At 47.9% G+C, this 26,507-nt stretch overlaps 1 protein-coding gene across 1 annotated transcript in view; it reads left to right on the top strand.

Moving 5' to 3' along the window:
* UAP1L1 (UDP-N-acetylglucosamine pyrophosphorylase 1 like 1) overlaps window positions 1-20,787 on the top strand; it is a 34,806-nt gene extending 14,019 nt beyond the window's left edge. Inside the window, exons 2-9 of the mRNA XM_073314218.1 lie at window positions 3,776-3,980; window positions 7,712-7,887; window positions 9,181-9,353; window positions 10,250-10,443; window positions 12,586-12,726; window positions 14,770-14,955; window positions 16,355-16,421; window positions 17,666-20,787. Coding sequence (XP_073170319.1) covers window positions 3,776-3,980; window positions 7,712-7,887; window positions 9,181-9,353; window positions 10,250-10,443; window positions 12,586-12,726; window positions 14,770-14,955; window positions 16,355-16,421; window positions 17,666-17,752 — 1,229 coding nt within the window. The 3' untranslated portion in view covers window positions 17,753-20,787. The remainder of the gene's footprint in view (window positions 1-3,775; window positions 3,981-7,711; window positions 7,888-9,180; window positions 9,354-10,249; window positions 10,444-12,585; window positions 12,727-14,769; window positions 14,956-16,354; window positions 16,422-17,665) is intronic.
* The last annotated feature ends 5,720 nt before the right edge of the window (window positions 20,788-26,507 follow it).

Consider the following 26,507-nt stretch of genomic DNA (forward strand, 5'->3'; position numbering starts at 1 on the left):
ATCGGAGCCACACGGTGGGGGGTAGGGGGAAACCCAGCCGCGCTGGGCTGTTCGCGTTTAGTTTAAAAGGCTCATCCCTTCTTAGAGCCTCATCGGAGCCACGCTGGGCTGTTCGCGTTTAGTTTAAAGGGCTCATCCTGGCTCAGAGCCTCATCGGAGCCCCACAGTGTGTGTGTGGGGGGGGGGCAGGGAGGGTGTTGTGTGAAGCGATCATCCCAGAGAGCCCGCAGGCTGCCTGCAAGCTGAATTCTGTTGCCCGGCTGCGTGTGATGGCTTACTCACACCAAAAGTGGCAGGCACTTCAGTATAGGAGGCAAAATGTGACCTTGTACAGAAAGAATATGTGCTGTGTACTATGAATTGCCTGTTTCACTGAGAAATAGTGTCCCCTTTGTTCTCTCTTTAATATATATATAGGGGGTGGGTAACTTTAAGAGAAACAAACACAACTCTCACACCGTACCCTGGCCAGTCATGAAATTGGCTTTCAAAGCTTCTCTGATGTACAGCGCACCCTGCTTCACTCTTCAATCGCCCTGTTGTCTGGCTGTGCGAAACTGGCTGCCAGGCAAGTTTCCTCAACCTCCCACCCCGCCATAAACGTCTCCCCCTTACTCTCACAGATATTGTGGAGCACACAACAAGCAGCAATAACAATGGGAATATTGGTTGTGCTGAGATCTAACCGAGTCAGTAAACTGCGCCAGCGCACTTTCAAACGTCCAAACGCACATGTTACCACCATTCTGCACTTGCTCAGTCTATAGTTGAACTGCTTGCTCCTTACTACTGTCCAGGGTGCCTGTGCCTGGCTTCATGAGCCATGGCATTAAGGGGTAGGCTGGGTCCCCGAGGATAACTATAGGCATTTCAACATCCCCAACAGTAATTTTCTGGTCTGGGAAGTAAGTCCCTTCCTGCAACTGTTCAAACAGACCAGAGTTCCTGAAGATGCGAGCGTCATGCACCTTTCCCAGCCATCCCACACTGATGTCTGTGAAACGTCCTTTGTGATCCACCAGTGCTTGCAGCACCATGGAAAAGTACCCCTTGTGGTTTATGTACTGGCTGCCCCGGTTTTCCAGGGCCAAGATAGGGATATGCGTTCCGACTATTGCCCCGCCGCAATTAGGGAACCCCAGCACATTAAAGCCATCCACAATGGTCTGCACATTTCCCAAAGTCACTACCCTTGATAGCAGCTGGTCAATGATTGCATTGGCTACTTGCAGCACAGTAGCCCCCACAGTAGATTTCCCCACTCCAAACTGATTCCCGACTGACCGGTAGCTGTCAGGCATTGCAAGCTTCCACAGGGCTATTGCCACTCGCTTCTCAACTGTGAGGGCTGCTCTCATTTTGGTGTCTTTGTGCTTCAGGGCAGGGGACAGCAAGTCACAAAGTTCCATGAAAGTGGCCCTATTCATACGAAAGTTTCTCAGCCGCTGGGAATCATCCCATACCTGCAACACTATGTGGTACCACCAGTCTGTGCTTGTTTCCCGGGCCCAGAATTGGCGTTCCACAGCATGAACCTGACCCAACACCACCAAGATCTCCCAATCGCCACATGCCATGCTTCTAGGAATGTCTGTGTCCATGTCCTCATCAGTATAGTAATCGCGCGGTCGTCGCTTCCTCGCCCAGTTTTGCAGATACTGCACATACTGCTGGATAATGCGCGAGGTATTTACAATGGTCAAAACTGCAGCGGAGATCTGATCAGGCTCCATGGCTATGGCGCCTGCATGGGTAATCCTGGAAAAAGGGCACGAAATGTAGGAGAGCAGAGTTGGCGGCGGAAGCTGTGCTGTTCGGTTCGCGGTAGCCGAACAACGGCTGAAAATGGTTGTCTTCTGTGGCTTTCACGGAGGTGGGAGCCCAGCACAGACAACATGGAGAAGCTTGGAAGCATGGCAATAGCGGGAGAGCAGAGTTGGCGGTGGAAGATGGGCTGCTCAGTTCACGATGGCCGGGCAGAGCTGAGTTGGAGAGGTGGATTCATAGTAGCAGGAGAGCAGCGGTGCACCATCTGCTGAAAGCAGTATGGCGTCTGCATGCCAAAAAGGCGCAAAACGATTGTCTGCCGTAGCTTTCTGACAACACACACCCAGAAACACCCACGAGAATGTTTTTGCTCCATCATGCACTGGGAGCTTAACCCAGAATTCCAGTGGGTGGCGGGAACTGCGAGAACTGTGGGATAGCTACCCACAGTGCACCACTCCGACAATCGATGCTAGCCTTGGTACTGTGGACGCAATCTGCCGAATTCACGCGCTTTAGTGGAGACACAGAGGATCGAATGTATAAAATAGCTTCCGAAAATTGGAATAGAATAATTTTGAAATAATTTTGTACTGTAGATGTACCCTTAGGTGCCACAAGGACTCCTCGTTGTGTTTGCTGATACAGACTAACACGGTTACCACTCTGAAACCTGTGGCTCAGAGTGGAAGTGGGGGAGAGAACTGCTCAGAGAGTGGCCTTGAAGGAAGAAGCTGCGAGAAGATGAAAGTGGGTAGCAGCAAGGAGGGATCCATAAGAGGGGGAGCAAATGCATTTGGAGGCCTGCTGAGCATTGTAAAAAGGCCCCATCATTCCCATTTTCCGCTCCAGTAGAGATATGGGTTTTCTTAACTTCAGTACTATCCCATTTGGAGTTTAACTTCTCGTAAATGCTCAAAGTGATTGGACCTTATTATGGGTTGTTGTAAAGTTTTTGCCTAATTGCGGGATGGAAAAGTGATCTGTGTGCCGAGATGTTTTCTCTCTTCCTTTAACTGCAGTGTGCTGAGCAGTGACACCATGGTATGCAATTACAGTGTTGTGTAATTAGCTTTCTTAAGTGCTATTGTTTTGCCATTAGTAGCTATTTTGGAAGTGATAATATCCCCCCTCTGCCTGAATATATCACCAGGGTGGATCTGAGCCTTCTAACATGGACAAACACAGAGCTGGCAGCAAACAAAGAACGGATGCTGACATCAAGCTCTTAGCCAATGGGCCCAGTGCATCTTTCATGTACAGTAATGCCACTGACACCAGTGAGGGGTTTGGTCCATTGCTTTTACTGTTGGAAGCCGAATCTTTGCTTTGTGTTGTGATGCTGGCCGAGGTGAGATCACGTCACGACAGCCACAGGCCTCTTCCTTCTGATCGCGAATTTGGAGAGCTGGTTGCTTTTCTTCAGGTTTAAAGTGGTCAGGAAAAAAATGGCTCCTTATTCAGTTTGTCTGTTCGCTGTGTGTTGGAGTCAAAAGCAAGATGTTACTCTTTGTAACCTTGCAGAGCTGATAGACCACAGCAATACACGGGGCTTTACCCCTTTCTCCTGCAGATTTCAGCGTTTGCCACATGGGGGTACCTCACAATTGGTTCATAGTGGGTGTTGCCCATTTGTGGTAACTTGCAAACCGTACCCAGAGAAGAAAAGCGCTTTACCATCAACGTACCAATGTCAGCACTAATTAGAGGTTCATGCTTTAGGATCAGGAGGTCAAAGGTTCAATCCAGGCTGTTGGCGACCCACCAAGGGGTGTGGTGTTACACGTAACCTTTGAGAACTTGCTTAATTTCTCGGTGCCTCAATTTCCTGACCTAAAAAATGGGGAGAATGGTCCATCTCTATCACATGGAGAAGCTTCATTCTTGTCTATACAGCACTGAGCTCCTGTGCCCCTTCAGAGGTGCACAGAGCCCTCGTTCTTTTTGTTTGCTGATCTGTCCGTTTCCTTCCCCTTGTTTTCTCTCGTGGGGCCTCTGTCCCAAGCAGGTTTCCGTCAGATCTCACAGAACAAAGTAGCACTGCTGCTCCTGGCTGGAGGGCAAGGAACCCGCCTGGGTGTGGCCTATCCCAAGGGGATGTACAGCGTGGGGCTGCCCAGTGGTAAGACCCTGTATCAGATCCAGGCAGAAAGAATCCGCAAACTGGAGCAGCTTGCCAGCAAGAAATACAGCACAACGTGTACCATCCCATGGTAGGTAACATGATGTTGAGTCTACATGGTACAGGTGCTGTTAGAATACAGTAACTCCTAGAGCAGGGGTGGGCAAACTATGGCCTGCAGATCGCATGCTGCCTTCCAGACATTTTAATCCGGTCCTCGAGCTCCCTCTGGGGAGCAGGGTCCGGGGCTTGCCCTTCTCCGGTGCTCCTGGAAGCAGTGGCTTTTTCCTCCTCCGGCTCCTACATGTAGGAGCAGCCAGGGGACTCCGCATGCTGCTCCTGCCCCAAGCACCACCCCTGCAGTTCCCATTGGCCAGGAAGCGTGGCCAATGGGAGCTGCAGGGGCAGCTCCTGCGGACGGGCCAGCATGCAGAGCAGCCTGGTTGCACCTCCACGTAGGAGCTGGAGGGGGGACATGCTACTGCTTCTGGGAGCTGCTTGAGGTAAGTGCTGCCAGGAGCCTGCACCCCTGACCCCCTCCCATGCCCCAACCCCCTGCCCCAGCAATGATACCCCTCCTGCCCTCGAACCCCTCGGTGCCAGTCCAGAGAACCCTCCTGCACCCCCAACCCCTCACCCCCAGCCTCACCCCAGAGCCCGCACCCCCAGCTGGAGCCCTCACCCCCTCCCTCACCCCAACCCCCAATTTTGTGAGCGTTGATGGCCTTCCATACAATTTCCATACCCAGATGTGGCCCTCGGGCCAAAAAGTTTAGGGACAGTGCTTCCAATGTCTATAAACAAGACAGACAAAGGATGGGAGGGGGAATGGTGACACAGAGAAGGGAAGTGATTTTCCCAAGCTCACCTAGCAGGTCACTGCAGGGCTGGTGCCGTATCCACTGGACCATGCTGCCTTTTCAACCACAACCTGACTGTCTAGCTTCTTATATATTCCCCTTCACTGTAGTACCGAAGTGTCTATCTCAGACCCTTCATAGCCATACCCCAGGCATACTGAGAGCTGGTAGGACATGAATGCCTCTTGCCTTCCTTTGATGCCTGCTTATGGATGGGCAAATCCTATTGCACAGTTTTCGAGACATAGCACTCATCCTATTACTGTGTTGGTAAATGACACCTCCGCCTGTCCCAGGTTAAGTGCCCGTTGACCTCCGTTTCCACTTAGCTTCTTGCTGTCACTCCAACAAGGAAATCCTGAACAGCAATTCTTAAAATTGCTCTTCCATTTTTAGCTCCTCCTGGGGCTGTCCAGGTGCCAGGAGGAATCCAGCTGTGCCCCTGGGAGCAGAGGGCACATTGTACCATAATTCACCTCAGGCCTGACACATTTAATGCCCCAACTCACTGTTGTCATAATCATTATCTAAAAGGTGTCCTGTAAGGTATCCTACACAAATTTGGGACACGCTGGTCACTAATATTATTGTGTGATGTATGTACGGGTGGTCTATAAAGAATTATTACAGATGTGTGCTGGAAGTATGTTCTTAAAATATGTTTGGCAAACAGTATATAAACCCAGCCTGTCCTTGACAAAGGAATGCCGTTTCACCAGCTTGACTGTCTCTTCAATGTAAATTGATCAAGGCAAAGACAGAAACAATGGAAGTACATTTACATATAAGGTAAACCAAGCCATCAAACTCGCAAATGCGGGTAGATAACCACTTAACAATCACGAGGTGGGATGGAGGCCGCACCCCCACGAAGCCTGCCTGGCTCTTGAAACAGAGACAATGGCTTTTGGGAAATATAAGCAGAAACAGAAAGCCATTTGAGCTTCCATCACCTGAGAGACACGAGGCCAGAGCACTTGAAATCTGAGAAAGGTGGCTCCTTCAGCCAATGAGATTGAGGTCTCTGGGAACTAACTATAGGTGAGAATGCTGCTTAACAAAGCTTGTAACTTGCTGAAGTTAAGTTTTAGTCTGTAGAAAGTGTGTTTGGCTTGTCACCTTTCATATCTCTTTCACTCGTACTTGAAATCACTGGCACCTATGGCCCTTGTTAGTAAACTTTATTCTTGTTTTATCACAAAACCATCTCAGTCCTGTTTTAGTGAAGTGCGGGTCTTCAGCTAACCTGCTCATGTGTGCCCTCTCCTTTCGGAGGTAGCAAACTTCTGTGAGTGTCTGGTGAGAGGGATTGACCGCTGCAGATGGACATATTGGGGGAGCTCGGGAATTGGGGTTCACTGATTGTTACTGCAAAGCCAGTTTGGTCTGGCAGAGTCCTGAAGGGTTTGCTGGCAAGACAGACACACTGGATGTGCTGGACAGGAGACATGGAGCTTAGCAGCAGCAAAGCTCACTCTTGCTGGAGCTGAGTGGCAATACGGCGGCTCCCAGTTTGGGGGGACCCGAGCAAATCGTCGCACAAACGTGAAAAGAGCAGCCCTAAATAGGACATTGCCAAAGATGGGAGCCCTGAAATGCCACCTACTTTAAAGGGGGTTTATTTACAACTGGACTTGTGATCCCATGGCTGCCACTGGCTTATTTCCTTTTCCAAAACCTCGAGGTTTCAAAACAGTCTAAATGTGCAACTCTCAAAAAGATAATTGTGTTGGTGGGAGCGTGTGGGAGAGAAAGAGAGAGAGCATGGACTGTGCAATTCTTGGAACAAGTTGTTGCTAGCAATTTGTCCTTAAAATAAAAGCAGGGTTCTTGTAAATGTCACCTCTCTGCCTGGTCACAGGCAAAGCAGAGGCACAAAAACATCCTTGAGCTGCAATCCAGGTGCTGCTTGTAAGTAGTTGCCTAAACACAGTGTTGTGGTCAGTTGCTCTGGTGTAGAGCTAATGCCCTGTTAGTGGAAGTATCTCTTACACGGCGTGTGTGTGACCGGATTTGTGAGCGCTTGCGGCTCCAGCACCTCTGGAAATCAGGCCCATTATTTTTAGACTGTAAAATCTAAGTTGATCGCATTTGGCGTTTGCCTGGTGCTCTGTCATTACGAAGGAGATCGTTGGAAAATGCAGCAGACCAAACCCGGAAGCCAGTTTATGCTGCGGTCAGGGAGAAGTAAGCCCCATGTACATATGGACATTGGGCTGACCAGTGCTGGGATGGCTCATCTGCTATGCAGGAAAGAGACCCCCTGTAGGCCTATAGTAATGGGAGTTGCAGAGCTGCTTAGGGGGGAACTCATGAAAATGAGCACTCAGCATCCTTGTATTAAGGAAGAAAAGAAAATTAAAGGGAGGGAGAGATAATGGAGCGGGAGGAGAAAGAAGGCGAGAGAGGAATAAAGAAACTGCGGGGGAAACCCACACACAGCTGTGAGGTTGGAAAATATTGCTGTATTTCTCTGGCAGAGAAGAGGCACTGGAAAACTTTGATTCAAGCTACTGAAAATTCATACAGGACCATAAGACCTGGCACAGATCAAAACTCACTTTGAACCCTTCTTCCTCTCTTTCATGATATCTGTTTGATAAGGCAAAGAGATTTTTTTGGTCCCTTACCTTGGTTGCTAACTGACCTCTAACGCACGGGTGTCCAGCTCGTTTTTGGACAGGGGCATGTTTAACTGTAGTCAAAGTATAAATTCAGGCCTATACTATTCCTTGTAGATATCCTCTAGGATTGACCAGAAATGGAACCTCTCTGTAGAATTTGAAGATCAGTAGCAGAGAGATGATTCTTTATGAAATGCTGTAGGTTATTTAAAGTCTCTCTAGATTACATCTTTATTAAGTTTGGTCTATAGGGTTTTTCTGTAAGGGTATATTTTGCTCTCTGTGTGTGTGTATTAACTACATTTCATCCTGACTGTTCAGCTTCTGTTCTCCTGTAGGTACATCATGACAAGCGAGTTCACGCTGGGGCCAACAGAGAAGTTCTTCACAGAACACGATTACTTTAACCTGGATAAGACCAATGTGATCATGTTTGAACAGAGGATGCTGCCAGCTGTAACGTTTGATGGGAAAGCCATCTTGGAACAGAAGGGGAAAGTTGCCATGGCACCAGGTACCCTGCAGTTTGCCTGTGAGAGTCACAGGAGGGGAGTGTGTGTTGAAATTCAGCCCCTCTCTTAGGCACACAGGGGACTCCCTGCTGCCACATATATTAATGCTCCTGGTGAAAGCTCCTGATTAGCTTGGCCCTGGGGGTTCAGATAAATGCATGTGGCAAACGTTCCTGGAATGGCAAAGAGCGTGATGATCTCACCTCGCAGAACCTTTAGCACAGACTGGGAATATTGACCAGACTGGAAGAGCAGGGGCTTCTGCAAGTCAGGGATGAGGCAGAGCTGTGTGTGTGCAGGATGAGAATGGAAGTGGGGGCAGGATTATAGTAACAGAAATGCTGCATGTCAGGCCTGAAGTCCATGAGCAGAGCTACGTATGGGCTGCTGGGCCACCCCCGTCTATGCTGTGCCGGGCTCCAGTCAGTGCTGTCGATGCCGCTGCAAACCCCAGAGAAAAATGCTTTCAGGCTGGGGTGTGATCACATGGCTGGGATTGCCTGCAGAGGAAGTATAGAAACATGTGTGTTTTCTAGCAAAGGAAAATTCCGGCAAAGTCTAACTATCACCTTAAAAATCATTGGTCTCCTGCACCCAGCTTGGGTGTGATGAAAAGAAGGGGAAGTGATGCACTAAGCCTGTATTGCTGCAGGGGTATCTCCTCCAGTGCCGACTGTCGCGCTGGCTTCCCTGGGAGGTTGTTGGGGTGTTGTAAAGGCTGTAGCCACGTGAGGATGATCCACTCTATGTGCGTGTTGAATAAGTGTTCAAGGTGCCTCGTACAAAAAACAACACAGCTAAAGGGAAAATCCGACTGTTCTTTAACATTATGGTAAAAAGACAGCAGGCCGAAACCACACAGAATTTTTTTAAAGCTGTATTTTAAAGCTGAGTCTGAAGCTTTGGAAGACAAGGAGTGTGTCTGTCATTTCCCGCCTCTGTTTAATTCTTCTGTGGCACTTGCCCTCCAAAAATCTCAAAGCACTTTACAAATGACAATGAACAAAGCTCCAAAACCCCTCTTGTAGCATAGGTCCACGTCACTATCCCCATTTTACAGATGGGGAAACTGAGGCACTGTGGTGAACTGACTTGCCCAAGGTCATGCAGTTTGTCTGTGGCAAAGCCAGAAGTAAAATGCATCTGAGCTGACTCCCAGTTCTGTGCTTTAACCACTAGAAAAACCCTCCTTGTTATAGATTGTTCAGGGCATGTGGAGTCTGCATTCAGTCAACGCATGGTTTGAGTGGCTGGACATTAAGGAAATGGGGCCCCCTCTTTCTTTTGCATTCCAGATGGCAACGGAGGCTTATATCGTGCTCTAGTGGACAACAAGATCTTGGATGACATGAAGCGGCGTGATATCCAATATATCCATGTGTACTGTGTGGACAATATCCTCGTCAAAATGGCCGATCCCGTCTTCATCGGCTTCTGTGTGTCTAAAGGGGCAGACTGCGGTGCTAAGGTGAGCTGATGCTGACGTTGGACCGCTCGCCCAGCCTGTTCATGCGTACCGAGGCTCTGGTGCGTGTACCACGGCTCAGGTGACACAGTGAGCCGGTCCATGCAGCTTTCATCTTGATCCTGCCGGGAGAGCTGCACCAGGGGTAAATCTTGCATCCTGTTTGTACCATTGTAGGTGCAAATATAAAGCAAATATAAATCTTTCCACATGGTACCATGGCAATCAGGTTCAGATTATTTTATGGGCTTCATCAAATTGCACAGGAAATTACAAACTGAAATTGTTTTTTTTCTAACTCCATGCTCTTTCTTCAGAGACCTAGAGACCGGGGGCTTGTCTACACTGGGGTGTCTTTTACAAATACATCAGACTAACTGCTCCCTTAGTGGGAAGTTATGGAGCAAAACTAGCATGTTTTTGTGACAATACAGCAGCAGGCCCTTGACGCTTATTGAAAGAGATTTGTGTAGCATCAATTAAAGGTGTTAACATAGATAAGGGTCTTAAAGGAAGTGACTAGAAACATTTTGCATTTCATGTTGGGTCAAATGAAAGGCCCTTGGTAGGAAAAATGTGTTTCAGAATACTTTGTTCTCGCTGAGCATTGCATTTTCTTCCAAATGGTTTGGCCTGTAAACTGGTTGAATTCTGTCTAATAAGCCAGATCCATGGGGGCAAAATGCACCATCAATGCTGCCTGGTGCACATGGCCCTATTCCCTTGGTTGTGCTGCTGTGGCATTTGAAGACCAGCGCTTAGCAGAACCTCACTGCGTGCAAGTTTTCCCACGGGGTTTGCGCCAGACCAGCAACACCAAAGGCTTTAAACCCCCCCCCCCCCACAACAGAATCCCTGCCTCCTGGCTGCTCCCCATATCCACTGTCTTGTGGCTGCAGGTGGTGGAGAAGGCCTATCCCACAGAGCCTGTCGGGGTAGTGTGCCGTGTGGACGGGGTCTATCAGGTGGTGGAATACAGCGAGATCAGCCTAGAGACAGCACAGATGCGGAGGCCTGATGGGCAGCTGGTGTACAGTGCCGGCAATATCTGCAATCACTTCTTCACGCTTGGCTTCCTCGAGACAGTGGCACAGTAAGTTCCACTGCACCTGGCAGGTGGCTTTTCGGACTGAAAATATACATGGCAGAAACTATCCTGCCTGCTGTGGTTTCGAGGCTTCCCCCCGCCCCCTTCTGTGAAAACCAGGTGCATCCTCTGAAGTCCCCAGCACCTTCTTTATGCGGGCTGGTCTACTCACAGGTTGCTCACAGATCACCTTAGTTACAACCGTGCAAACCCCTAATATCGATGTGTTTAGCTCAATCTGGTAATTACCGAATTATGCTAAACGGGGGTAATTGCACCTTAAACCTGTTCAAGTGCACTTACCTTAGGGATTTGCTCAGGCGTGACTGAATCAAGATCAAGTCAGTTACACCGGTGCAGGTTTTCTAATATAGACAAGCCCTGAGTCTGTCTCTGACTCTATTCTCTTTGAGGTTTCCGCCCATTGTTAGGCTGTGGGGCTGCTCTACCCTACTGCTCTTCAGCTTGATTTGCGATCTCATTTGCCATCGCAGCTCTGGCAGGGATGCGCTGCAGAGTCAGCTCATACAGTCCCCAGGGAGGGAAGCCAGAGCTCTGCTGTGCTCAGCAGCAGTGCAGGCTGATTAAAGAGCAGCTCCGAAGGAGTCCGGTCATGTCAGTCATCTTCGACGGGAAGGGTTTTAATCCTGGTGTGGGATTTCAAGAGCAAGTGCTGGGGGAAACGGGTGAGGTCTGTGGGGCTCATACATGGATGAAGAGGCTCTCTTAGTAAGATGGGTGGGGGGAGCAAAGCTTCATCATTAGAGCATGGGAAACTTGGCTTCCAGAGGCATTGCTATAGGGGGTTGGAGTTGTGCTTTGTGATGCCCAGGAGAGAGGTAATTCAGAGAAAGCAGCTGTGAGTCGGCTTTGAACCATTTCCTACCCACTGAGTACGATCCAGCAATGGGAGTTAATCCTAATGATCTTGTGTTTCATTGGCTGAGTGTATTCACCCTGCTTCCAGAGAACTCCACCTCACAACTCTCCAGCAGGACAAGTTCTTCACACCATGTACAGTTCAGTCCAGCTCTTATTTAAACTTGGTGGTTGGTTGGTTTTATTTCCCGCTCCCCTTTTTGTCCCCTCTCTCTCTCTCTCTCTCTCTCCTGGTTATTGTTGTGAATTTGTGCTCTCTGATTCCATGTCAGATCTGGGCATTCCTGTTGCCTGGAGTTCCTGAACCTAAGCAGAATAACTGCCTGATTAGTTTCATACCAGACCCTGAGCAGAAAGCAGCCTTCACTTGATGATGGAATCACTGTGGTTACTTCATCTTCTTAAGAAAGTGAACCCACCTGGGTCGACAGGGATTAGGCATGTTTGGGGCTAGACAGGGAGAGAGAGATCTGCACAGGCCAGCAGTGACCTCTGGCAGATTAAGGAGTTGCACCCACAGATTCCAATGGTTGCGTCATAGAGTTAAGGGACTGGGCAAAATTACTGGGCTCTGGCAAGAGTGAGTGTTGCCCCTAGAGTTGGGGAGCGAGGTGTCCAAGGAACACCTGGGTGCCCCAAAGAGTGATGTTGGAGAGTCACTAAGGTGCACTCCTCCCTTGAAGTCAGAGCTGAACCAATGGCCTAGCACAGTGCTGGGGACACTACGCTGCCAGAGGGCCCCTCTCCTTGGGTGAGATGCAACACTCAGGTTGTTTAGTAGATGGAGCTTTATTTAGTTTCGGTTCAGTCTGGAGTCGGGCAGACCTTTAATGGAGCTCAGCGGTAGGTTTGTCTGAGTAAGGATCTTTGGCTTTGGCCTGGGATCCCAAAAGAGCCAGTGGAATTAAGGGTCCTGGTCAAATTCCAGCTCTGGTGGTTACTTTTTTTTAAAACTCTTCCTGCCGTTTCAACTGGGCACAGGATTCTTCTTCATTTCCTGCCCTGTGCAGTTGCGTGGTGTTGGTGGCACAGAATGACTGCCACGTTTCCCCATAGAGGTGGCTGCATTTCTGTGGTCAGCGAAGTGATCCTTAGGCATAATTTATTGATCCGTTGGTAAAGAGCTTTGGAATGAATGGCACTCAGTAATCCCGAGATACGGCTAATAGTAGTAATAAGCTGTCTGCTTCTGAGACCTGAGATTTCCCCTGCCTGTGCTTTGGATATGAAGTAAATGAACCTGGTTTTCCTCCTTTTTCACCCTGGCAGGAAATTTGAGCCTCAGCTGAAGCAGCATGTAGCCATAAAGAAGGTGCCCTACGTCGACGAGGAGGGAAATCTGGTAAAGCCGTTAAAGCCAAACGGGATAAAGCTGGAGAAGTTTGTGTTTGATGTGTTCCAGTTCTCTAAGTTAGTGGCAGACGTCAATCTTTTCCTTCTCAGTATTCTCTTTGCAGCACGCCTTACGGGTAGCATGGACTTTGAAATTGACATTGGGGAGGCTGGCGAAAAGACTGCTGCCTCCCCTGGGGTCCCGTGATACTGTGATGGCCCCAGGCACGTGACCAGCTTCATTTTTCACATGCCCTGTTGGGTGCGCTGTGGTCTGGAGCGCATAGCCCCAGCACCTGTGAACCTTGCTTTGAAGGTCTGCAAATGAATGACTGCAAGCTCCACTGGTTGTTATCTGGTGGCGTGGGCCTTTGTCTTATACGTGAAACAAGGAAATTCCACGCAAAGCCTACATTTGCTAAATTCTCAACCCTAAGGTTGTAAGCCCACAGAAGTCAGGCCATCCAGAATTGCGCTCCCTATGGCAACTGTGATTCCGTTAGATTTTACATACATATTAAGCCCAGGTGTTCAATTAGCACCATATACAGCCGTAACCCACATTATTTAAGGATTGAATGGCCAAGTTACAATTGCTGGTGGAACAATAAATGTGCCCTGACTTTTAATGCATGTACAAGATCAGTCTTAGTGTAGCATTAATCTGGGGGAAAAGGGAGTTGCACTTGATAGCTCAAGGATCTACCATCATTCTTATCCTAAACTCTGTTTTCCTGGGTCTAGAATTCAGCACTAAAGAGTCACTCCAGGCTAAGATATAAATATAAAGGAACCTCGGCCTGAGCGTGGTGGCTTCTTGTTTTTAGATTTTTAAATCCATTTATAGTAAAGGGATTTAATTTTGGATTGAGCTCTCCAAAGTTTGATCCAGCAGTTTGGGCCTCACAGCTGCTTGCACAGTCCATGGAAATCCTGTGTTTTTTGGGAGCATTATTTTTTAATAAACAAGTATCCCTGAAGGGCTGCTGACACAAACAAGTCAGAGTGCATTGCCTAGCCCTACTGAGCAACTCTACAAAAATAAACCAGTGTACCATGATGGCAAAATGATTCTGCTCCAAAAACAGATCTGAGTTTCAAGCTTTGAAAGGGCTAATTATAAGCAATTATTTTTAACTGTGGCAGAATGCATTGACAGATGCCTTCCACATTTGAAATGCAAAAGTATGCAGGTGTTGCTTTGGGGAGACTCTATTCGCCTTCCCCTGTATTGAAAAACAGCTCTTTGTAGGCTATGTCCACCCAGCCCACGGCAGCGAGCCTCCCAGCCTAGCTCAACAGACTCAGGCTAGCAGGGCGTGGGCTAGACAGCGATTTGATGGAGCTGGACTCTGAACCCTAGGGCAGGGGTGGGTTTTGGTGCCCGCCCTCCAGCCTGAGACGCAACATCAAAGCTCTGTCTACACAGCTGCTCTTAGAGCACTAGCGTGAGCCCTGACCCAGGCTGGGAGGTTCCTTCCACAGCTGTGTAGACACACACTTAATATTCTGCTTGACTGCATTGTGCAGGTGGCTTGTTCATAACCGGGTTGCTGACCCCAGCCCCCTCCTAAGGAAAGAAACCTAATTTACTCTGTTTTAGGAAAACAGGGCTCTGAGATCAGCTGGACCTGTTTCTTCGTAACAGATTTTCATGTGCAGTGTAGCAGGGCTACCCAGCCTAGCTTCCGGCCTTACTGCTGCCTCTCAGTTCACCCCACTTGTTACCCACCCTCTGGGCTCACGCTCCCTTGCTTACCACTCTTCTAGCCGGGGCTTCCCAGCCAGCAGGCTGCTGTACCCTGAAGGTGTCTCTCTCCCCTAGCCTTCTGCCTGGGAGCTCTGTAGAATTGTCAGCTGCCCTCTTCTCAACAAACTTCCTATCCAAACTGCCCTTACTTTCCCCCTTACTCCTGTGTTCCCATCCCAGGACCTTTGTATTCATTCACTCTCCACCTGGGGAGGGGGGCTAAGCCTGGCTTAATTCTGCTAGGGCTACGCTATATCAGTGCTATCTTGGATAAGTCACCACCCTGTGAAAACTGTAAGTGTCTGTACCATCAAGAGAGGACCAATATTAAACTTCTTCTCTCTTTCCTCACCCCTCCTCTTCACTGATAGGAATTTTGTTGCATTTGAAGTTTTGAGGGAAGAGGAGTTCTCCCCATTAAAAAATGCAGACACGGCTGACACAGACACTCCGACCACAGCTCGGCGGTCCCTTCTTTCTCAGCATTACCGCTGGGCTCTGAAGGCTGGAGCCAGATTCCTGGATGAAAATGGCAGCAGGATACCAGAGAAACTCAAGTGAGCCACTGGAGATCAATACTAATAACTGCTCAGAGATCATGTGTAAGGCTAAGATTTAGTCACAGGTATTTTTAGTAAAAGTCATGGACAAGTCACGGGCAATAAACCAAAATTCACTGCCCATGACCTGTCTATGACTTTTACTATAAACACCCCTGACTAAATCTTAACTGCACCAGCCCTGCTGCACTGGGTGGGGGGCCCGCGGCGCCGCTGCACTGGGGGTGTCTGGGTCCCGTCCCACCAGCTGCTGCTCTGGGGGACCCTGGGCAAGCTGCCCAGGGCGGCCAAGCAGTGGCTGGTGCAGCTGCCCCTGGGGCCACTCCAGCAGTGGCTGGTGTGGCTGACTGTGGGGCTGCGGGGTGGCTCCAGCTGTGGCCGGTGTGGCTGGCCCCAGGGCCAGTTGCTCTGACAGCCCTGGGGCCAGCCACACCGGCCGCTGCAGCGGCGGAATTTCACGGAATCCTTGACTTGCGCGACCTCCGTAACAAACACGCAGCCTTAATCGTGGGAGGTGGAATGTGTTCTGGGTGCAGGTCACAGGGCAGCCAGTGTGCAGATCCCCTTAATGGGGTCGAGACACCCATAGGCATAAACCTCTGGCAGAGGCTTCTGCTGACAGAAGATCCATCAAGGGCTGAGGTTGCCGCAGTGTAGAGTGGTCACAACCAGAGTTATGCCAAGGTTGTGTAGGGGCCCGTGCATCCGCAAATGTGAGTGATGCTGTATGGAGCGGGGGCATGGCCAAGGTGGTCAAGGAGACTACTGAGTCAGTATTTCACCTCCGCACACCCACGGAGCACCGGCAGGATTTAAAGCTGACCCCCAGGATAGAAATCCTGACACAGAGAACATTGGCAGAAATACTGCCTTTGTTGCAGTCAATCTTTCTTTCGGCATTAAGGGCTTAACCAGCACCACAGAGATGTGTTACCCCACGTGCACCAGCTGTTCTGAATACTTCTCATTGTATAGCAGTGTTTTTGTTCTGTTGGGTACTAACATCTTGTTGTCAGCTACTATATAACAATCCCCATTTCAGATGCTTCCTTTCTCACACTTAATTCACACAAACTTTACAATGGAGGGGTGGTGGGGCTGTTGTTTCATCATCTTCTAGTCCAGTAAACTCAGAAGCTGTTAATATTAGTTGAAAAGCACATCATCAAAATTTGCGTGCATTTGTTTCTTTTGATTTGAAGTAGCTAGGAAATGTTAACTCCTCCTATTTACCCATAATCCAGGTTTAAACTGTCACGGGACCCAGGCTTAATCTCTGAATGTAAACTGTGTTTTGACCCTTTGGTAGCCTGTTCTGTTCTGTGAGCTCTCTCAAGGATGCTATCATTGTACAGACATATAAAAAGAAAGATTAATCCTGTGTTTTATTCTTTAGTTTATCAGGAACTGAAGATCCTCCTGCTGTGTGTGAGATTTCTCCATTAGTGTCTTATTTTGGAGAGGTGAGTATAATTGTCTCTGCAGATATTTTTAATGGTGTGTGTATATGTGTGTGTGTGTGTATATATATATATATATATATATATCCTGTTGAAAAAGCAGGTTTCTTCACCTTGCGGTTGCTTGGAAATAGGGTAATGGTTAGCCCAAGGGGCCGGAGATTCAGGACCTTCTGCCTTAGATTTCTGGCTGTGCCACTGACTAACTGTATGGCATTGGTTGAATCCCTTAATCTCCATGTGTCTCAATTTTACCCATCTATAAAATGAGATTTGTAATACCTACCTCCCTTGGGGCTGTGAAACTTTAAGATTTATAAATGCTTCGAGAGATCCTCTGACTAAAAGCTTTCTGGATGTGCAAAATATAACGATTAACAAATTCATCGGGCCAGATCCTTAGATGGGGTGGTTCTGCACACCAGTTTACATCAGATAAGGATCTCTCCCTTAGTGAGCAAATGATACTTAGCAACAAACCTGCTTGGTATATGCTCTGCCTCTCTGCGAGACTGGATTTCAGAAGAAATCTGTGGAGTCTTGCTCCTGAAACTGATTGTCTTTGTAGAACAACTTTTTTTTTTTTTGGTTGTGGGGAGAGCTCCTCTTCCCCCCACTACTTACCGGATCGTGTGGGAGAGGCTTTCTTTCCGTGTTTCTAGCCAGGGGCAGGGTGTGGAAGAAAGGGGAAGCAGCCTAGAATAATATAGCAGCATGAAGGAGGCAGGCCATGCAGCACACAGCTTTATCTAGGATAGATAGGACAGGAAATAACAGCCCCACAAGAGCGACTGGGAATTACTTGTCTCAGCTGCTGTGTAGCCATAGCTAAAGACTATGAAGGAGCCTAGGGTTAAACTCTTCCTTCTAACACATGTTAACTACAAACTGCCTTGTGTTCACTAGGATTTTGCCTGGAGTTAGTTACCATGTGTTAACTAGCCTGGGTTAATAACACACCTTTCTTCCTCTTTGAGATCTGTTGCAAGGTGGTTCAGCTATGTCATTCCCACTGACTTTAATGGACACTTGGTGGCTAAGCCCCTTTGCATCTCTGTGGAAACACCGGGTGCAGCTTTGTAGCAGACTGCAGGGGAAGCTGGGCCTGTGCTTCTTTCTTTAGAAAATCTTTAGCCTCCCGAGCTGTGAGTCGCCCTTCCCCAGTACGACATGCACTGAAAATAACAAAGTTAACCAAGTCTGACTTGTTTACAACCTAATTGCATGTTGTTGTCGTATAATTTCAGGGTCTGGATACACACATGAAGAGCAAAGACTTCTATTCGCCCTTTATACTTGATGAAAGCAAAACAGAAATGGTAGAAGATGTTTGAATGAAGAAAAAAAATAAAAATCTGGCCATCAGCTCTATGCTGGGAACAGACACTGCTAAACTGTTGGCTTTGTTATTAATGATAGAGATAATTGATTGGGTAGCAATTATGCTGACAAATATATAGACACATACTCCAATTCTGTTTGCTAACTTTGAAGGCAGCATCTTTACCTCAGCATACTTGTAGGTTCAGGTATGAATGAAGTTATATTTGTGCTCCCAGTTACTAACCAGATTTTATTTTAGAAGAGCCATTGGGACCAAATCCATCTGCTTTGCAGTTTAACGGGTCTAATTCTCCTCTCACTAAGTCTTATTCCCACCGACATTATTGGAAGTTGTGTGTGAATATGAAGAAGCTTATTCTGATACCCAATTCTGTAAAGTGCTGACCACTCAAGTCCCATTCCACCTTGCAGGATTTGGGCTCTTTCTCCTGAATATCTGGTGGTTGTTTTTTTTTACCTAATCCTACAAAGATCCCAATTCTGCAATCGTTGCTGATGAATGGTGCTCACTCAGGGAGCCCAAATGCATAGAATTGGGGCTTGCTTCATTGGGGCTCTTGGTGTGAAGAAGTGTTTCTTAACAGAAGGGTTGCAGAATTGGGAATACAAGGCTTGCATGTCCAGGTGTCACCTCACCAACAAAATATGAAGGAGATATCCAGGTTAGAGGTATTCTACTTGGCAAAGTGTGACATTTATAGGTTGTGACCTAGTCTTTAAAAATCAGTATAAAAATGTTTTTACAAGATCCTTCCACTTCTTCTGTGAACTTTTTTTCATTTTGCTTTATAGCATATCTCTAATGTTTGGACTTTATCTAAGTGCCTTAAAACAATAATTGGAAGAAATCCAGGTGGTAGAGAAAACTGTTAAATCCAAACGGCAAGAACTATTTACTCCCAGTATAAACTATGTAAGCAATAAAACAGCAATAATATGCCTTCACAACCTAGTGGAAGGATACATGTCCAGTACTCCTGCCTCCCTTGAAGTGTTGTATTACTCTTGTTGTGATTTCCTTCTTAAAGTTATCTTTAAATAATGTTTAGTGAGAAGTGCAAGATTGAGAATCTGGGTTATTAATTAACAGAGCATGTGTAGCAAACTGTACCTCAATCCTGACCTCGGAGAAGCACCTGTAAGGATGAGGTGGAAGCGCCATCTCCTTGGAGTCTTTGGCACTGTTGTGCTTTGTGATGTGGAATACGAATCCATTGAAATCTGCACCGCCATTGCCAAAGTCATTTCATAGTTATAAAAATATACTGAGTATATAGACCAAATCTGCATTTGCAGATGCAGTTCTACAGGTATCTTCACAGGCGGAAACGTTGTTACCCAGAGTCCTTCCCCCCCAGCCCCAATAACAGCCATTTTATAAAGCTAAAGAAGGCAATTGGGGACTATATTTCATTTGGATTCTGATATTTCAGCTGCCCCAACCAGGCAATTGCTGAATTTGTTATTTGTTATCTTTTTTATAAACTAAGAGTTAGTGATTTTTTTTAAACTCCTGCCTCTGAACTGTACCCAGAATTTTGGTGAAATATAAAAATAGCCTGTAGCATGATTGTAATTTATGCACTGGGTCCATAATTTCTTAAGAAAGAACTCATACATGCAAATCTGGCAGTCTAAATTTAGATTCTGTCTGCACATATGAGTTGCAAATGGCCATTTGCACATGCAGATCACTAACTGCATCCCTAATTACTTCATTAGCGTGTGTAATTGGTACCTTAAAGATTGATTGTAAATTAAGCACTTGCCTTTGACAGTTTGACAGTCGATAATCTAAATTGCAGGATTTTCCTGAGGTAATTTGATTTCAGTCAGTCAAGTTACTGAATGATGCTGAAGCCAAATCACATAGTATCTCTGTGACTGATGCTTGTTAAATCAGGCACAGGTTTATTTTAAACTACACTGTGCTCGAAGGATACCGTTTTCCTGCAGAGTGCCTCTGCCAAATGAATACATTTTCTTCAGAGCCTGAAGCATAGTTCAGCCCAACACACTTTCATCCCATGCACATGTAGCTGCTGGTACGGGTTTGTATACTGTGTTTTCAAAGAGGAGCTGAATGAGAATGCTGAATGTTCTTTTCCTGGCTCCTTGTGTCTTAAACTGGAACATTAAAACGGATTTGAAGGGAACTTCTTAAATACTAACTATGTGTATCTGTCATGTATTGGGTTAAAATAATTCTAGCATTTATGATGAATGACACTTTTTACAAAACAAAGGGAGATCACTCTTTTATGTCTCCCACAGTTTTCTTGACTACAGCTATATAATGAAGATATCGCTATGACTTCTAGTAGGTTTTCATCTGTATTTCTTGCATGTGGGTCATACTCTGGTATTTTGTCCCTGGATATCATGGATGTTGCCACTGCTGCTGTGGAATACAAGCATAGTATTATTGAGGATCTGTTTTAAAGATACCGGCATCGCGCACTTTCTTCCAAGATTATGACAATAACCCAGAAATGGAGCACAATAGGCAAAGTCTGACATTATGGGGGATGTATTTTTCAGCAGAACGCTTTTTCATAGGTTCAATTTTTCAGACTTATCAGCTCTAATTTAAAGCAGGATAACAGGCTAAGTGGGATGGAGTTAAATTTGGGTCTAAAATAGGTGGTGTGCCTCTTGATAACATACAGTTGAGCTCTAAATTCAGCTTCACAGCTGTTCTTTATATAGAAATTTACACCAAGGTGATAAATGGAATAATACTTCTACTCTAACATCATACATTAGCAATCACTTTTAAAAGGGGTCCTATTTATGGAACAATCTACAGGAAAATCCTAGTGATTCTTCACAAATGGCAGATTGGTGATGTCTCTGCTGGTTTGCTGGGTTCTAGTATTTTAATAATCCAAGGGTGATCGTTGTACATCCTCCCATTCTCTCCTCCACCCATCAGGATGAGTTTTCTAAACAAGCTGAGTTTTTAAACTGTGTGAATTGATGATTTATTGCCAAAGGAAAATAAACACCTGGAAACTATACCAAATGCTTCAGGACTCTGTGAATTCATTGGTCTTTGTTTCTGTAGAGTTTTATAACTACCAAACTAGTTTTTTATATTTTTCTCTTTTTAAGCCTGAAAAACTAGACCGGGGTGGCCAATCTGAGCCTGAGAAGGAGCTAGAATCTACCAGTGCACATTGCCAAAGAGCCACAGTAATAAGTCAGCAGCTCCCACCACCTGCTCCCAGCGTCTCCCACCCACTAGCAGCCCTGCCAATCAGCGCCTTCCCCCTCCCTCCCCATCAGCTGTTTTGTGGCGTGCAGGAGGCTCTGGGGGGAAGGGGTGGAGGAGCGAGAGCATGGCCAGCTCAGGGGAGGGGGAGGGAAGGGGTGAAGTTGGGGCAGGGCCTGGGGCAGAGCCAGGGGTTGAGCAGTGAGCACCATCCGGCACGTTGGAAAGTTGGTGCCTGTAGATCCAGCCCCAGAGTCGGTGCCTAGACAAGGAGCCGCGTGTTAACTTCTGAAGAGCCGCACGTGGCTCCGGAGCCCCAGGCTGGCCACCCCTGCACTGGGACATTGCCAGCAGATCGAGGGACGTGATCGTCCCCCTCTATTCGACATTGGTGAGGCCTCATCTGGAGTACTGTGTCCAGTTTTGGGCCCCACACTACAAGAAGGATGTGGATAAATTGGAGAGAGTCCAGCAGAGGGCAACAAAAATGATTAGGGGTCTGGAACACATGACTTATGAGGAGAGGCTGAGGGAACTGGGATTGTTTAGTCTGCAGAAGAGAAGAATGAGGGGGGATTTGATAGCTGCTTTCAACTACCTGAAAGGGGGTTCCAAAGAGGATGGATCTAGACTGTTCTCAGTGGTAGCAGGTGACAGAACAAGGAGTAATGGTCTCAAGTTGCAGTGGGGGAGGTTTAGGTTGGATATCAGGAAAAAACTTTTTCACTAGGAGGGTGGTGGTGAAGCATTGGAATGCATTACCTAGGGAGGTGGTGGAATCTCCTTCCTTAGAAGTTTTTAAGGTCAGGCTTGACAAAGCCCTGGCTGGGATGATATAGTTGGGGATTGGTCCTGCTTTGAGCAGGGGGTTGGACTAGATGACCTCCTGTAGCGGTGCATGGGATTCTTCCATCCTAAGTGCAGGACTCTGCTCTTGTCCTTGTTGAACCTCATCAGATTTCTTTTGGCCCAATCCTCTAATTTGTCTTGGTCCCTCTGTATCCTATCCCTACCCTCCAGCGTATCTACCACGCCTCCCAGTTTAGTGACATCTACAAACTTGCTGAGGGTGCAATCCATACCATCCTCCAGATCATTTATGAAGATATTGAACAAAACCGGCCCCAGGACCGACCCCTTGATACCGGCTGCCAACTAGACATGGAGCCATTGATCACTACCCGTTGAACCCGACAATCTAGCCAACTTTCTATTCACCTTATAGACCATTCATCCAGCCCATACTTCTTTAACTTGCTGGCAAGAATACTGTGGGAGACCATGTCAAAAGCCTTGCTAAAGTCAAGGAACAACACGTCCACTGCTTTTCCCTCATCCACAGAGCCAGTTATCTCATCATAGAAGGCAATTAGATTAGTCAGGCATGACTTGCCCTTGGTGAATCCATGCTGACTGTTCCTGATCACTTTCCTCTCCTCTAAGTGCTTCAGAATTGATTCCTTGAGGACCTGCTCCATGATTTTTCCAGGGACTGAGGTGAGGCTGACTGGCTTGTAGTTCCCAGGATCATCCTCCTTCCCTTTTTTAAAGATGGGCACTACATTAGCCTTTTTTAGCTTCTGAGATCAGACAAGTATTTTCTGTTAATTTAGTGCCAGTCTGATAGTGATGAGAAATGAAGTCCACTTGTAGAACTGACAGGACATGGGCAGCTGCAAACTCCCTGTTTCCCCATTGTGCTTCAGGCCTGACCTGGAGGGGGACCTACCTCTAGGGTGTAGAAGATAGGATTATTTTCTGAGGTTACAACATGGTCTACTGATTATGGTCAATGGTGATGGTAGGCTTTGTCCTGTTCGATTGGACCACTCAGAATAAAATAGTACTGAAAGCACCAACCCCTTTCACATAATCTGCCAAACAGCTGATAGTCGTTGATGGTTTTTGGTCACTGACCTTCAAAGCAGTGAGCTAGATCTGAAAGGTTCCATGTCTCTTTACCAATCTTTTGTGCCAACTTTTATTTAACTACTATGGTATAGTCTACAGTAATGGCCCAAAACACTATTCCTCACAATACCTATAATTCAGCGTTTTAGCATAGCTGCCAGCTGTTGACTGATAGAAGTTGGGACTGGACAATGGGGTGGATCACGCGATAAATTGCCCAGTTCTGTTCACTTTCTCTGAAGAGGCTGGCATTGGCCACTGTGAGAAGACAGGATACTGGGCTAGCTGGACCATTGGTCTGACCCAACATGGCCATTCTTATGTCCACATTTGGCTGCAATTGTTCTGGTTTTGGCAATTCTCTGATGAGTGTTCTTAAGTCTAGCCAGTGTTCTGAGGACCTGAGCAGCTACCGTCTTCTGTAAGGTTGTTCTCCTTATAGGGGTTGCTGGCTGATTACTCACCCAGGTCATGTGGACAGCTAGAATTTTGCAAAGTTGCTGGGCATAAACCAAACTCTGGTCCTGTGTTGGTCCCAGGCTATTAGAGACAGAAGGTGGATGAGGTAAAAAACGGTTACTCACCGTCTCGTAACTGTTCTTTGAAATGTGTTGCTCATATCAATTCCAATTAGGTAGGTGTGTGCTGTGTGCACAGTCGTCAGAAAGTTTTCCCTTAGTAGCTCCTGTCGGGTTGGCTGTGGAGCCCCCTGGAGTGGCGCCTTCATGGCGCTGAATATATGCCCCTGTCGACCCGGCTCCTCCTCAGTTCCTTCTTGCCAGCTACTTTGACAGAGGGTTAGGAGGGTGGGTATTTGTATGGGCATGAGCAACACATCTCAAAGAACAACAGTTACAAGAAGGTGAGTAAATGTTTTTTCTTCTTTGAGTCATTGCGCATATCGATTCCAATTAGGTGACTCCCAAGCCTTACCTATGCACTGGGGTCAGAGTTATAGAATCGCTGATTGGAGCACCACTCTGCCGAATGCTGCATCATCTCTGGTGTGCTGGATGATGGCATAATGACAGGTGAACAGATACACTGAGTACCAAGTTGCTGCCCTGCAGATTTCTTGTATCGGGACCTGGGCCAGGAATGCCGTCGATGAGGCCTGTGCCTTTGTGGAGTGTGCCGTAAGTGCTGGGGCTGCTCTTAGGACGTGCGGATGCATGACGTGATCCAGGAAGATATTCTTTGAGATGAGACTGGGAGTCCTTTCTTCCAGTCTGCCACTGCTATGAACAACTGCTTCAACTTCCTGAATGGTTTAGTGAGCTCGATGTAGAATGCTAGCACTCGCCCTACATCGAGAGAGTGCAGCAACTGCTCGTGGCTACCGGCATGAGGCTTAGGATAAAAAACAGGCAGGAATATGTCTTGGCTAGTATGGAAATGTGACACAACCTTAGAAAGAAAGGCTGGGTGAGGTCTGAGTTGCACCTGAAGTCTGAGGTAAAGGTCTTTAACTTGGACACACTCCTTGCTGATTTAATGGCGACCAGGAAGACTACCTTCCACGACAGGTAGAGAAGGGAGCAAGTTGCCAGTGGTTCAAAGGGGGGCCCCATTAGTCTGGAGAGGACCAAGTTAAGGTCCCATGCAGGAACAGGCTGTCTAATCTGGGGATGTAGCCATTCCAGACCCTTGAGGAACCGGCCAACCATGGGGTTGGCGAAGACGGAACATCCAGACACTCCCAGTTGGAAGGCCGAGATAGCAGCGAGGGGTACTTTTATGGATGACGCTGCCAGGCTTTGCTGTTTCAGGTGCAGAAGGTACTCTAGGATGAGAGATATAGGTGCCTGAAGTGGGGGTATATGACACTGGTCACACCAGCAGGTAAACCTTTTCCGCTTTGCCAGATATGTGGCCCTAGTGGAGACCTTTCTGCTGCCAAGTAAGATCTCCCTTACCTGTTCCAAGCATAGAAGCTCCATGGGGTTCAGCCATGAAGCTTCTAGGCTGTGAGGTGGAGGGACTGGAGGTCGGGATGATGAAGACGACCATGGTCCTGAGTGATCAGGTTGGGGAGGAGTGGCAACAGGATCGGGGCGTCCATCAACAGCCCCAGGAGCGTGGTGTACCAGTGTTGTCATGGCCACGCTGGTGCCACCAGAATTATCTCTGCTCCATCCCTGCGGACCTTGAGTAGAACTTTGTGCATGAGAGGGATCAGGGGAAAGGCATAGAGCAGGCGGCCTCCTCTGGGTAGCAGGAGTACGTCCATGACTGAGCCTGGGCTGTGCTTCTGGAAGGAGTAGAACATTGGGCACTGTGGCGAACAGATCGACTTGGGGAAACCCCCACCTTTGGAAGATGGAGTGTATGACATCTGGCCAGATGGACCACTCGTGATTGTGGAAGGATCTGCTGAGGTGGTCCACCAGCGCGTTCTGAGCTCCTGGTAGATAGGATGCTTCCAGGTGAATGGAGTGGGCTATGCAGAACTCCCATAGCTGGAGGGCTTCCCGACATAGGGGAGAGGAGAGGGCTCCACCCTGCTTGTTGATGTAAAACATGGCAGTAGCATTGTCTGTCATAACTGCCATGCACTGGCCTTCTAGTCAGGCCTGGAAGATTTGGCATGCTAGTTGCACCGCCCTCAGCTCCTTGATATTGATTTGAAGTGAGAGATCGTCCTGCGACCATAGACCCTGCTTTTGGAGGTCTCCCAAATGCGCACCCCATACCAGGGCTGATGCGTCCGTTACCAGGGACAAGGAGGGCTGGGGGCTGTTGAAGGGAACTCCTTCGCATGCTGTCCGAGGGTCGAGCCACCATTGGAGGGACTCGAGCACTTGCTCCAGCACAGTGACCACTGAGTTTAGGCTGTCGTGCCCTGGGCGATAGGCCAAAGCGAGACACACCTGGAGTGGCCTGAGCCTCAGCCTGGCGTGCTGGATCACATAAGTGCAGGCTGCCATGTGGCCAAGGAGATTCAGGCATCCCCTTGCTGTAGTGGTGGGGTACTGCCTAAGGCACTGAATGATGTCTGTCATGGCTTGGAATCGGGACTCCGGCAAAAGTGCTCTTGCCTGAACTGAGTCCGACACCGCCCCGATGAACGCTATTATTTGGGTCAGTGAGAAGGTTGACTTGTTCTCGTTGAGGAGGAGACCCAGTCTCTCAAAAGTGGATCTGACTAAATGGACTTGAGATTCCACCTGCTCCCTGGTGCGCCCCCTGAGCAGCCAGTTGTCGAGGCAGGGGTATACCCAGTGATGAGCTGCCAAAATCTGAAGATCCGGTTCCTTCAGTTGCTCCGGGTCTTTGGCGGCACATCCTTCACTTGCTCCTGGTCTTCGGCGGCACTGAAGTGCCTGCCGCTGAAGAGCCACTAAAGACCCAGAGCGAGTAAAGGGCCTGCTGTCAAAGTGCTGCCGAAGACCCGGAGTGCCGCCAGGTGAGTGAAAATTAAAAAGGGATTCTCAGCCAGGGGAGCCTCCTCAGGTGGGCCGGACAGGATGGTTCTGCGGGCCGGATGTGGCCTGCGTCCCGGAGTTTGCCCACCCCTTTAACAACCAGTTCTAAACCAGCTTCAAAATTTAACAACCGGTTCGCGTAAACCGGTGCAAACCGGCTCCACCTCATCACTGGGTATACCTGCACCTGCCTCC

The sequence above is a fragment of the Lepidochelys kempii genome, chromosome 16 (assembly GCF_965140285.1).
Source record: "Lepidochelys kempii isolate rLepKem1 chromosome 16, rLepKem1.hap1, whole genome shotgun sequence".
NCBI classification, from domain to species: Eukaryota; Metazoa; Chordata; order Testudines; family Cheloniidae; genus Lepidochelys; species Lepidochelys kempii.